This window comes from Corvus cornix, chromosome 18 (assembly GCF_000738735.6).
Source record: "Corvus cornix cornix isolate S_Up_H32 chromosome 18, ASM73873v5, whole genome shotgun sequence".
NCBI lineage: Eukaryota > Metazoa > Chordata > Aves > Passeriformes > Corvidae > Corvus > Corvus cornix.
In genome coordinates, this window is record NC_046347.1 from 2,423,056 (window position 1) to 2,436,555 (window position 13,500).

Below are 13,500 nucleotides of genomic sequence, written 5' to 3' on the forward strand. Positions count from 1 at the left end.
TTTAGGTGAAGATGCTCAAAAATGTATCAAAAGTTTGCTTCTTCCCAAGTTTTTTTTTGGGGTTTTATATATATATATATATATATATATATATATTTGGTCTGGTTTGGTCTAAAATTGGGGTGGTTTTCTTGAGATGGGGTATGATTTCAGTCTGTGAAGAAAGGAGTCTGCCACACACGTCTCTCTATTTATGAACCACTCCCATGAGAAAATAACAGCTTCTCACTGTGTGACTCGAAGGGCAGTGTCTCCAGAGCCTCCTGATTTCCAGAGTCCATCCTGCTGCCTGGTGTAGGTCACGAAAGCAGAAATGTCAGCTCAAAGCAGAAGTGATCCATCCCGATGACCTCTTCTACCCAGCCACACCGGTTAGCAACATCCAGAAAACGTTTTTCTCAGATCAAGAAACCTGGAACATCTGGGATATCAACGGCTTCGTCCTTGCACTGCACATTCCAGAGCTCAGAACAGTCTGGAGGTGAAAGATCTTTCGGAGCCCTGGCTGTTGGGAGATGCTGCCCCAGCTCTCTAAATTTCGCTTTCCTCAAAGACTTCCTCGGTTGTCTCTCCGATGGTGACCTCTCCCTCGCTGCTGTCGGACATGCTCATCTGGGGGGGTCCTGGGCTGGGCTCTGTCCTCTGCCTCCTCAGCACCTGCTGCACCTGCATGTCCCAGGGCTTGCTCACCTCCGGGCAGAAGTGGTGTTTGCTGCTGAGGTGCTGTTTTTTCTGTTTCTGTGAACATTTCCTGAGGTACTTGATGTTTTCCCCGAGAAAGCAGAGTTTGCAGCCGAAGGGATCTGCCAGCAGGAAACGGGACCACTGCTTCTGGAGCTCTGCTTTCACCTGAGGGGAGGAGAAAATAGTCTGGTCATGCTAATGGCATGTGGCCACCTTGTAGTTCACTAACACAAATACTAGTTGTATCTAACACTTCACTAGTTGTGAAGTGCTGAGCTTCCTGCCCCTTCGGGGTTCACCTTGCACCTCTTGGGGTCCTTGTAGGGTAGGAACAGCCTTGTTTGCTAAATCAATCTGAAGAGTCCAACCTCTTCCTTCTGACTTGTGAGAGCTCAAGTGACTCCTGTTTACAGTCTGCTGGAGTGAGGAGGAGGAGGAAGGCGCAGGGGCTGAGGAAATGAGGACCACGCAGCTTTGCCCAAGTGTTGTGGTGGTGTAGCTGGCTTGTTTTGTTAAAGCCTTTTATCTGGCAGCCTGATGGAAATTCTCTGCACTGAGTGTCCCACTGCCTGCACCTCAGGAGCCATCACTGCAGAGGAGGACAGGCTCTAGCCCCGTGTGGAGGAGTGGGGCTTCCCCTGGCTCTGAGCAGCAGCACTTTGGCCTGAGAGTTCAGCTGGACCAGGTGGTAGAAGGCCAAAAGAGCAACTTTCAACTGCTGATGAGAGCTGCTGGCAATTCTGTGCCCTTCACAAATGTCAGACAAGCAGTTCTCTACTGCAGACAAGTGCCAGCTCTCTTTTTTATTTAAGTAGTTCTGAAATTACCGCAGAAAGTCTGGGGTTTCAGCTGATTAAAGGACTGGGTTTTAGGTGGGTGACCATAAACCTCTAGTGGTATTTCAGACACCACTCAGGCTTCAATGGAAATACTTTGCATTTGAGTCCAAACCTGTGGTAGTTCTTGTTGTTCTCTTCACACAGAACAATTTTACCAGCTCAAAAGAACACATACATGCTCTCAATCAACAGAGCTGCTCAGCGCGTTCATCCTTCTTGGTGTCATTAAGATACTTTACTAATGAGCTAAAAACTCCTCTCTCAGCATTGTGTCTTACCTCTCCATTAGCAAAGCAATAGAGAACTGCTACCAAAAAGCCCTGCAAGAGAAAGGGAGTGAGAGGAAAAAGTCAGTGTGCAGAAATACCTGAAGCATTAATTTAAAGATGACATTAGAGTTAAAACCATAAATACAAACAGTGCTCCTTAATTTTCAGTAAGGAAACCAGCTGCCAGCATTTTGTTTTTAATGAAGTACACAGTCACTTGTTTTTGTGCAGTTCCTTGGCAAGTGCAGGGCACATTTTGTGCAGATGCTGAAGAACAGACTATAAAATCCAGTTTTATCCTCATTTTGCTACCACATAGTACTTTTTTTCCCAAGCTATTGCTTTTATACTGTGACTGCTGCTATTTCCAAACGTGGTAAAATAAAAAAAAAATGCAGCTTGGTTTCTCATATTATCTGTATGCTTGTTTGGGTTTGTGAATGAGTCTACTGAGACAGATCTCATTTGGGTGCTTCTTACAAATTATTTCTATATTAAGTGATTAGTGTTAGTTCAAAGTTCAGCTATATTGAGTCTTTTGACCATTTTGAATTGCTGTTTTTCCTTTGAAACCGATTTAGATAAACACCTTAAAAAACCCTGGAGATATAACTTGTTTTAAACCAACCCCAAAATTATTCTTTCCATTTGCCTCTCTGTGTTTGATGTCAGACTAAAGCAGCTTACAGGCTGCATCTCAGCCCCACAGACATGCAGATTTATTCCCACTGCTTCAGGAAATGCCCTTTTTTGGTGTGTTTAAAGGCAGCTGTGACACAAGTTCTGATTAAGAAAATAAACACTCTGAGTCCCAGGACAAAGGTGCAGCTCAGCTGACAGCATTCAATTGTTCTCACACTGATACTTTTCCAGAAATGCTTCTGCTTTTCTCAGACAAAAGTTTAAAAAGAAATTCACATACACAGAAGCTTCAACGTTTTTCATTACACCTAGCATGAACCAATAGCATTCTGAGCCTGCTGTTAATTTTCTAGCAGTCCTGAAATATTTGGAGTCATTAATTCCTTCAGCATATGTGCAGTAAGTAGGAAAAGAAGCAGTTTATCTGCAACACCAGTGGAAATGGGGACAGGAGGAAGAGCAAACAGAATTGCTTTTTAAAATACAAAAAATTGTATTTTATTTCTATCCTTTTTCATGCTTCGTCTGGGTTATGGTAGGAAGATAGAATTCACCAGAGTTAATAATAGATAATATTAAGTACAAATTGTAACATAATAATTACCTTGCGTAAATATAATGTATTATCATCTAATATTTTAAATATTTAAATGTATTGCAATATATTATACTAAATACAGATCTGCTAGCTTAAAAAGCAACTTTTTATGCAGAGTTTCTCCTACTCCTGGATGCAGTTCTCTTTTTTTGGGGGGGTAGAAAGTTCATGACTCTGCTGGGTAGGAGCTCTAAATTTGGCCTCACAGGCACCACAAGCAGAAATAGGATTTGAACTACCCAGCAGTGCTGAGTCCTGTGCTTGCTAAGCCTGGTGACAGCCAGTGTGAGAAAGGCAGAGACTCACCAGATTAGGAGCTGCCTGTGGGAACATCCCTGGGCTGATTTCAGCTTGTGAAAACCTCTGTGAATCTCGTTCACTGCTGCAGGATCAGAGCATGCAGTGACAAGCAGAAGCACTGTAAAATCACACCAGAAGGTGGAAGACTTTGCTGATTATTTATATTTGATGTTCACTTTATACCCTGCTTTCTTTAGTGCTTACTCATTTTTCTCCCAATAAATTGATTTTCACACTTAGAAACCTTCCTGATATGTTGTGACTTCTCAAACACATTTCCAGAATTATCCCAGGGCAAGTGAAAAATGAAGAATCAGAAATTCAGAAGAATGGTTCATTAGCAGAAACACCAATAGGAAAGGACAGATGCACATACAAGCCTCACAATTGTTCTTCAGTTCTCTTGACAATGGCAACATGATCAATTACTCATCACATCACTGGGTTCTCTCCACCAGACACCAGTGGTTTTTCCTGAGGGTAACAGTTCCCATGCACAAGAGAGCCAAGATGTTTAGATTGCTCCACTTTCTAAAGCAAAGCAGCATCGTACCTACAGCAGAACTCCTATTTAGAATTTAATTTTTTGCTCCTAGAAAATGTTTGAGTTAAACCTTCAGCTGAGATCCCAGGGATAATTGTTTTTCTTTAACAAAACAGTTTAACTGCCTTTTAAAACTACTGAGAAGATTTACAGACTAAACAAATGTAACTGTGTACAGTTTATGTGCTTTTTGGCTAATCCCTTCATAAATAATGCTGCAGCTAAAAAAGAGAATCTGCGATAAACATTGGCTAAGATCTTTGGGTATTTTTTAATGGATCTTTGCTTCTAAAGCATGACATGCTGCCAAGCGCATGCATGTTTCTCTAAAAGGAATGAAGTTTGTGTTCTTTAGCAAGGATGAGTAAGCTGGTTTATATATCAGATTTCTTTGCACAAGCCAGTAAATAAAATCCTCACTTAAAATGATTCTGTGCTTTTAAAATAAAATCTAGCCACTGCAACCTCTCCAAGTAAGGCTGTGTCTAACCAAGGAACTTATACTCTAGCATTAAGGTCCCTTCCAACCCAAATAATTCCGTGATCCTGTGAACACCATGTCAGCAGGCTCCTTGGGGTTGTGGCTCTGCAGGAATTCTCTGCTGCCACTCAGGACATTTTTCCCCTCAAGCTGCAGTGGCAACTTTAAAGCGTAGCCTCAATAACAGCGTCAAAACACTGATGCATACATACAGCAGAGCACAGGTGCATTTATGCAAAGGTTAAACCCAAGGATCATCAGAAATCGTGGGGAAAGTGCAGCAATGCTCCGATGGCTTCATGCCTCAGGCTGCAGCAGTGGGCAGCATGTGTCAGAGCCGTGAATTACTGAGGAGCAGCCACTTGCAGCCAGCAAGGTCACTGGGTTTTGCAGCAAATAAAGATCTGGGAATCGCTGTCCTGTTGCCCCAGGAAGATCAAGGCAGGAAGATACAGGTAAAGGACAGCTTTGCTGAGCAGGTTCATTAGTACTATCTGAAAAATTTATTACTTAGCAGGGCTGCAGAACTCAGACGGGGCTTTGTGCCAGTGTCCAGTTCTTTGGCTTGGCAAACTGGAGAGCAAATAGTTACTGGGAAGCACACCCTGTGCCTGTGCATGAGTGGCCATCTGAGAATCACCACTGAGGTCCAGTAACAACTCACTCTGGAATGTGGACTGCTTAGAGCTGGCTATTTTACTGGAGTGTGGCTCTTGTACCCCTTCAGTCTTGCAGCTGAGATCTGAGGGCAAGGAGCTGCCACAGTCACACTCCTTTCCTCACCTCAGGTTTCTGCCTACTCACACAGAACTGAGTCAGGGTGATTGAAGGTGAACACCTGTAAAACACTCCTGGCTGTATGGGTGAGAAACTTCTTTTCCACCTGCAGATGCTGGTCCATTTGTCTGCTCCATCCATGGGAGGGCTCTGACAAATTTTCTCCTTAAACTAACTGAAAATTGATGCACGTGTACAGCACTTCTGTGAAGGCACACGTAGGAGTCCACAGGGTCACTTTGCAGATAAGGTGAACAAACACATCCTTTAGGGAAATGGAGCCCAAACCTTGGATGAGGCAGACATTGTTATGATTTTGGCTGGGAGTGTTTTAAATGGATCATTTTAATCCTGTTTCCAGGGCTTTGTGATGAGCTGTTAACTATTACCAGGGAGCAGAGGACACCTTGTTCCTGAAAATGTCAGACTCCTTTTTTTTGATGTTTGGGACTATTGTATTTGAGTATGCATTTGTGAGAGGTTTATCTTGTTACTGCAGTAGTGTATTTAGAGACATTGTAGGTTGGGGCATAATATTAAATCAGAATTCACTGTAACTGTGGTGAGCAGAATATGCACTTGGATCTATGACCCCTAAAATAATGCTTGCAAAACAGTACTTACATGAAATGAGCTCATTGTCAGCTGAATGAAAAGTCTTATATGTCTTGAAAGTCCTTCCACCTGTTCATCAGTGATGAAGGTAAATGCAAACTCGTGGATCCCCAACAATGGAATCAGCACAAGTGTAGATCTTGCCAGTCTTAAAAAGAAAATATTCGATTGCTGTATTTTTTAAACATCCTTGGTGCCAAAATCAAAAACTCAGAGACAAAGAAATTATTCCAAAAATATGCCCTTAATATTCTAACTTCTGAATGGTAATAGCAGTTTTGTGATGTGAATAATGTGTGTATAAACCTGTGGAAAGTCTAGTTAAAAGGCATGGGTAAATGGAATGTTTTCCGTGGCACAATAAAGTGATGCCTGATTCTCTAGCAGGCTACAAACATAGTGCTAGAGGGTTTTTCTTCTTCTTCTTGAATTTTGGTGACAAAGGGAGAAATGTGTCACAGCAGCAGAGGCCAGAGGTGTGAGAGAAGAAACCTGAGAGCAGAGCTCTCACTGCACTGAAAAGGCTTTGTGAAAATGCCCACGAAACTCAGCACACAGGTGCTGACCTGCCTTTGCCTCTCAGATAAGGAAATGTCTGTGGAGCCGCTTTTCCTACATCATATTCTGAATATCCATTACACCTGGTGGTGGTAGGTAAATCTTTAAGGGCAAACTGGCAAGTTTTTGATGTGACAAAAGTTTTAAAAAGGGGCCAGGACTTCTGTGTCATTTACTACATACCTGTATTTATAGTCATGAAAGGTCATTTGCTGAGCTTTCAGTTTGGAAATCAGCATTCTGAGGATTTTTAAGAAGATGCCAAAGTTAACCTTGAAGGAAAATACATATGGTTTACTTAAAATAAATTTTATGACACTAATCAGTTAACTACGAAATAAATGTATAATTGATATTAAACACTTGCAAAACCTGCCGCCAAATAACTGGAATGCAGTTGTGATGAGGCTGGAATACAAGCAGGTTATTGTCACATACTAAATATGCAAAGCTGAGTAACTTAGCATCACCTTATTCAGCCTGACATATCATTTGATACATGATCTCCCAGTATAAAATTACATCTCAATTTTTTAGTACAGAACCCTGCTTCCTCATTTTTTGAGCAAAACTTCATCCATTCTGTCATTTTACGTCCCCCTTGATATTTCTGTAGTAGGAAACTGTATCTTAATTATTCCAAAATTTTGAAGGACAAAAATGGCACTAATTACAAAGAGCAAGGAGGGAAAAAAATACAGGTTATACAATTCTTACTGTGATGGAAAACATCATTGGACCTCGGATGATCCACCAGATCCCCATGTGTTCATTTGTCCCCCAGCACCTGGAGAGTAATTTAAAGTATAATTCTTTTCATAGAAATTAAAAAAAAGAATGCTCACGTAACTTGTATATCTATTTCAAAAGGAACTTGATGAAGTTCAACTTTTTCAGGTGGCCCCCTAAAGAACTGGAATTGGACTAGGAAGAGTTTCACCAACAACTCTAATTGTATTTATTCTGAAGATCTTTCCACAGGAGTGTTGATAAAGGTTTTCCTAGACCATAAAGTTCAGAACTATCCGGAAAACTCAGTCTTTGAATCCACAAAACAAATGTACATGACACCAAAAATTCATAATGAAATTCATCCTCCTTAAATTATCTATCTGAAACTGGAGACTGGAAATGAGTAAACCAGGAATTGTGACCATGCTTCTTGATCTGCTCAAAGGGATGCTTACTGTTTCCTTGAAACTGTCTCTCTTTCTCCTGCTTTAACCTCCTAATTTGTCCTGTGCATATGTCTCCTCTTGCTAATTAGCTTCAGGTTCTGTAGGATCTTGGCTTGTCATTTACAATTTACATGACATCTAACTCTGTAAGACCATCATTATGAATTGGATGTTGCTTATGATCCACATTGGCATTCCAAATAAAATTCCCAGGAAACCACAAAAAATAAGAGAACAAAAGATACTGTACCTAAACCACAGAGTTTATGTGATCTCACCAACAGCACCACTGAAGACCAGGAACTGATGCTTACTAGTGCATGTTACTGTCACTGATGCCCTCACCAAACACCAGCTTTCAGTGACTATCAGGTTTTGTCATTAGCCTCCACTACAATTTATTTTTTTTTTTTTACAAAGTGGCAGTGAATTCTAATTAAACTCAAAGTGTAGACGGTCTCCAAGGAAAGCACTGGTCTCCTTTTCGTACTGAGAGGATGCTCTCCATGAAGATGCTGATGCACAGTTTGCTTCACGTGAATGGATGAACATTGGCTGCAATAGTTTTCACTTCAGGAGCAGTGAAAGTTCATTCTACTCCTTGCTTTATGCATAAGTAAATCTGAGAATTCCTAGAAGAAGTTTGATGTAAAAGTACTAAAGGGAACCTTGAAAATATAACAAGTATCAATAGGTGCTGTATAATCTTACAATTTTCTTGTGTCAAGTACTGCCCAGGGCAAACAGAAATCAGCTAAGCAAACAGAAATCCAGTATTCCAAGGCACATTTTATTTAGCAACCTACCCAGTGTTCTCCAGTTTGGATCTGGTTATTCCCCAAGGGCCCACAAACAGGATTGGAACAACTGAAAAGGAAAGAAGAGTCAATCACAGCCAAGCTTGTAGAAGTGTGTGGTGCAAAGATTTGTGCTTTTTAGTCTTCTATTGACAATTGTACAGAAATCAACTTCACCCTGGTTTTCCCCATTTGTAGTTCAAATGCAAAATGACGTTTCATGGTGTAGTTGAATCTTGCATTTTCAGACTGATAAATACATTTGCACACAAACACACTGCTGATCTGCTGAAATCTCCTAAATTTCTGACCCAGAGAATTCGAACTAATTGGCACACGAGGCCTCGCAGACTACGTCAGGCAGCAGTTGTTGAACCTGAAAGGAGTTTTCAGTCAAGGTGTGGAATGCTGCCTGGTTAATTAAAAGAGCTGACAAAGGATTGTTTTCCTGGACCCCTTCAAGAGAATCCCCATCCCCTTATTGTTGCCCCCACCCCTTCCTGGAGATCACAGACTGCAGGCTGAAAAAAAACCCCTAAAATAAAGGATTACTGCACTATTCCAATGGACTACAAGTGTGCAAGCACAGGTCTCAAATCATGAGCTACAAGCAGGTGTTCCACTGGATTTTTAGCCCAGTAACACACAGGAGATTTTCTGGTGGATGTGGCAGAAATTAAAGGAGGTGTGGGACACTGGGACCAGAACAGGGACTATTCAGGATCCTGCGACACTGGCTAAGGTCATGGAGAAAGCTGGAGTGTGGCAACACAGGGAAAGGACCAGAAACAAAATACTTTCCAAGAGAATAGATTTCTGAGTAGGTAAAAGGGGGAAAGAGATACAAGGAGTCTCACTTGGGTAGGAGGTGGTATTGGTGCAACAAGAGGGTCTGCAAGAACAACTGGGGCATGGAGCACTTGGGAACAGAACTATAGATCCAGGGGAATACGAGGTGGTCTCACGAGGAAAGGTGACACCCGGGATGATGAGGTGAGGTTATCAAAGGCAGTTCCTGTGCAGCAGCTGAGGAAGTGTCAGTGTGAGCCCTGGTTCAGCCCTGCTGCCTCAGCAGCAGTGGTACTACAAATATCTGTAAGACAGATGCCAGATCTCCCATCTTAGCAGTGATTGTAATAAATATAAATAAAAAATTAAGCTAATGAGTGGGGAAAGCCTTTAGAAAATTGGTGAATATGATGCAGGTGTGCAACCAATAGAAGAGGACCAGCAGGCAAATTATCAATTTTATTAATACTCGTATGGCAGGGAGCAAATTTCCTAACAGACTTGTCCATTGCAATCTGAACAAGGAATGAAATGACTAATCCCTATTCCAACAAGCTGGTGATCAAAGCAACAAAGGGATTTAGAGAGGTAGGAAGCATGATGAAAGAATGAAACAACACTAACCAGCATGAAAGAGAGTGGTCTTGGAGCACCAGCAACCTGTGTGCTCAGAGAGCCAATGTAGCACAGGGGTCCTTTAAAGAGGAATGTGAGAGGGAACAGGGAAATCAAGGCATAGATGGTGAAAAAGACCCCCAAAAGTAACTACCTTTAAATTGTCTTTATTTCCTGGATAATGCCTGAATTATAAGACCTGACTCGTGCAGTGTTTCAGATTGTCCCCTGGCTTACAGCACACCTTAGAGCTTTCAGGTGAGCTGAGAGGGGGAACATCTAAATGAAACTTGCTGATGCGTTGGCATTTTCGCTGTAGAGGTGCTCTATTACAAAGGAAGGAAATGAGGTAGGAAATGCTGGAAGTACCATAATATTCAGTGATGGCAATATACAGTCAAATTTAAGGAAATTTCTTCTTGTTCTGCCCACCAGGCACCTGTTTTCTTATGAAACCATTCCCTGATTTCCTGTACCTGCAGGTCAAACCGAACTGCAGCCAATGTACCACTGCTGACAGATCTTCATTTGCAGTCGCTGTCTTCAAAACTAACAAATAAAACAGAATTCAGATTTTTTTTCTTCTTCTTCTTTACAAAATATCCTCCACTGACTCAGCAAAGCACCACATGATCAGGACTTGGAAACAGGTACAGACTTACCCCATCCTATCACAATGTATGCCTGCAGCAGTCGTCTTTCAGAGAGTACCACAGTTATCAATAATGTGTGCAGATAAATTCCTTCTACCAATAGCCAGAAGTAATTCGCCCCAACAAAGTAATGCATGAAAAACTGGGCAGTCCTGCAAATGATTACAATCTGTGGGAAGGAGAGATGTTGTGGTCTGTATGTGAGAATTTTTACTGATGAGCTATTAAAGTAATGGTCATCATTAACATCTTGCAGATAATATTCCTTGTTGACATGGGCAACTTCTATTCCTACAACATCAAACAAGAATAATTTATTCACAGTTGTCACGAATGAGATGTTGTTAAATAAGTGCCAAAAAAATGTAGAGATTTCTTTCTAAAAGCTAGAAAGTGTGAGTTGCCTTGCTTAAGTGGCTAAATATTACAAATTAATTGATATGTTCTTTCTATACAAGCCTTCACATAAAATAAATCTATTACAATCAAGATTTTATCAACAAAATTTCAGCATCCAAATCTCAACTAACAAACAGCTCAAAACTTGATGCTGTAGGGCAAACTTCAAAAACTGTAACTGTTACGACCACTAGAAGCACACATTTACTATTAGCTATGAACATTACCTCTGGACTGAGGTAGAATATCCATCCAGTTTCATCATTTGGTCTTTTTGAGTAAATCTTGTAGTAGACAGTGTCCTTTATAAGAACTGCTGTGGCACGCAGGATAAAAGATGCAAATAAATTCATGTGGATGTAGTTTCTCGTGCAGTGAAGTTTTCTGTGGGAGAAAAAAAAATAATGTATGAATCCTCTGGAACAGATCTAATTTGCAGAAATAAGATTTTTAAAAATCAACAAAAACCCAGCAAAGCAACTGTTGTATTCATGTTGTTCCCAGCAATGGATTTTGCTTGGAAATTGCATTTTATTGCCCATTAGAAAAATACAAGTTATTTACATGGAATCAACAGAATGGTTCAGGTTGGAAAGGATTTTAATGCCCATCTCATTCTATGCCTCCTGCCATGGGCAGGGACACCTTCCACTATCCCAGGTTGCTCCAAGGCCCATCCAACCTGGCCTTAAACACGTCCAGGAACAGTTTCTCTGCATGACCTGTGCCAGGGCCTTACAGGAAAGAATTTCTCCTAATATCTGATCTAAACCTACCATCTTCAGCTTAAAGCCATTCCCCCTGTCCTATCACTCTGCCTTTGTCCAAAGCTCATCCTCAGCCTTTTTGTAGCCCCTTCAGGTACTGGAAGGCTGGAAGGTACTGGAATATTGGAAACTAAATAATAACTGCAATTTCATAAAAAGAAGCATATGAGAGTAGGACTCTGTCCTTTTAAAATGCATGTGAATTTATACTAACCTGAGTAAAGAAAGTATAAGCAGAGCCAATACCAGTGAGATGAGAGAAAAGTAATACCCTATAGTGTATAACAGCTGTAGTGTGGTAAGTAGTTTATGTTCTTCTTCCTGGGAACAAAGAGGACAAATATGTTATGTAGACAGGGGGACAGAGCAGAAACACAGCTCAGAAACTCTGGGGTTCACCTTCTTTGAGTTGCAAGGAGCCAGGGGAGGATTCTGATCCCTGCTCTCTGCACTGCCTTTTGAAATCAGGGTCTGACAAAGACACTGGCACCCAGACTTAGTTTCTTTTTAGATACAGAGGCACTCACAGACTACTCCCAGCCTTCTCCTCCACAAACAGCATTTGCAGTCCAAATCACAGCTCAACATTGCCGTGATTCCATGCACCAGACGGCTCCTGGTGGGTTCACAGCTGCAGAGATCCTCTCACTGAACCTGCACACAGAGGTGCACTGCTGGGTGTGTGGCCTGGAGACAGAGTTACTGCTCAGCTGTGTCTGTACAAACCTGAGAGTCAGCTCTGTCTAGAGATATTGAAACAGACTGACTTCCATCTTGTGTTCAAAGAAAAAAAAATTATTAAATTAGGGGTATCTTGAATGTCTCTGAATGACAAATAGGACCTCGGAGGAGGAAGGGAGCCACTCACACTTTCACAGATGATCATAGAACATCCTGAGTTGAAAGGCACCCACGAGGATTGTTGAAGTCCAACTCCTGGCCCTGCACACATTTCCTTTCAATCTGCCTAATTTAACACTTCTTTTTCCTAAGTTTTTTCTATTTTAGCTGCTTATGTCTACCTCTCATCTAGTCACACTTCTGGCCCAAGGAAAGCATCTCCGAAGAGGGAATGTGAGATACAGGATATGGGACTTTCATAATCCATACTTGGCCTACAGAGGTTTTCTTGGAACCTGTGCCTTTTCCTCAGGGAGTTTGCTGTTTTTCTTGTTCTACGACTCAGCACCAGGGGCTTTAGCACTGTCTTCCTGCCAGTAGTTTTTTCTAACAATTTTATGCTAGTGAGCCATGCCTCTCTTGCAGAGGGTGAAAGGGCCCAGGGAAAGCAGTGTGGGTGCAGGAGATTCCCAGCCATCAGTCACTCTGTTCCATGGAAACATTCCAGCAGGCAAGAACCCTGTAAAAAGCTCGAGTTATCACCTTGGCTATTTCAATTTTGCAACACCAAAGCACATGCAACCAAGCAGATTCCTCTGATGTGTGCAGATACCAGCTCTGGGTTATTTCTAACATCTTGGGGGGGTGCCATTAAATAAAACAAACAGGTACAAAACCACCTTTAGTGTTGGTAGAAAAGCTAGTTAAAGCTTTCAGAGAAATTGTCTGCTGTCACACAAGATGAAATAATATGTCTTGCAGAAACAAATTTGCTATCCAGAATGGGCAACAAACCCTGGAAAACACTCGTAACTTACGAATATTTATTGCATTTGAAAGTTTGGAAATTCATGTACTTACTATATAAAGAGCTTAGTAAAAACATAGTAATACATGGAGGTACTGAACTAATCATGTTTCATGACTAATCAGCAAAGCAGTGTTACTTGATAGAGTAAGAAACAGCACTCAGTCAGTATTAAAAAGTAAAAAATAGTGGTAATAGTGCTTACCTAAAAGACCTAATTTTGACATCTGCTAAGCTGAACTCCATGGCAAAAGAAGTTTGGCTGACAAAGTCCAGCCCCTGGGCTGATGCAGTATGAGAAATACAGGAAGGATGGCATTAGATTAGGGTGAATCCTCCAGTCTCTG

The 13,500-nt window shown here is 41.4% G+C and overlaps 1 protein-coding gene across 1 annotated transcript in view; it reads right to left on the bottom strand.

The window, feature by feature from the left end:
• Positions 1-13,500, bottom strand: part of GLP2R (glucagon like peptide 2 receptor) — a 24,182-nt gene continuing 10,682 nt past the window's right edge. The window contains exons 5-13 of the mRNA XM_039562399.1: positions 11,720-11,826; positions 10,966-11,122; positions 10,349-10,508; positions 8,292-8,352; positions 7,025-7,094; positions 6,491-6,579; positions 5,759-5,897; positions 1,802-1,843; positions 1-849 (exon numbers count right to left, since the gene is read on the bottom strand). Coding sequence (XP_039418333.1) covers positions 532-849; positions 1,802-1,843; positions 5,759-5,897; positions 6,491-6,579; positions 7,025-7,094; positions 8,292-8,352; positions 10,349-10,508; positions 10,966-11,122; positions 11,720-11,826 — 1,143 coding nt within the window. The 3' untranslated portion in view covers positions 1-531. The remainder of the gene's footprint in view (positions 850-1,801; positions 1,844-5,758; positions 5,898-6,490; positions 6,580-7,024; positions 7,095-8,291; positions 8,353-10,348; positions 10,509-10,965; positions 11,123-11,719; positions 11,827-13,500) is intronic.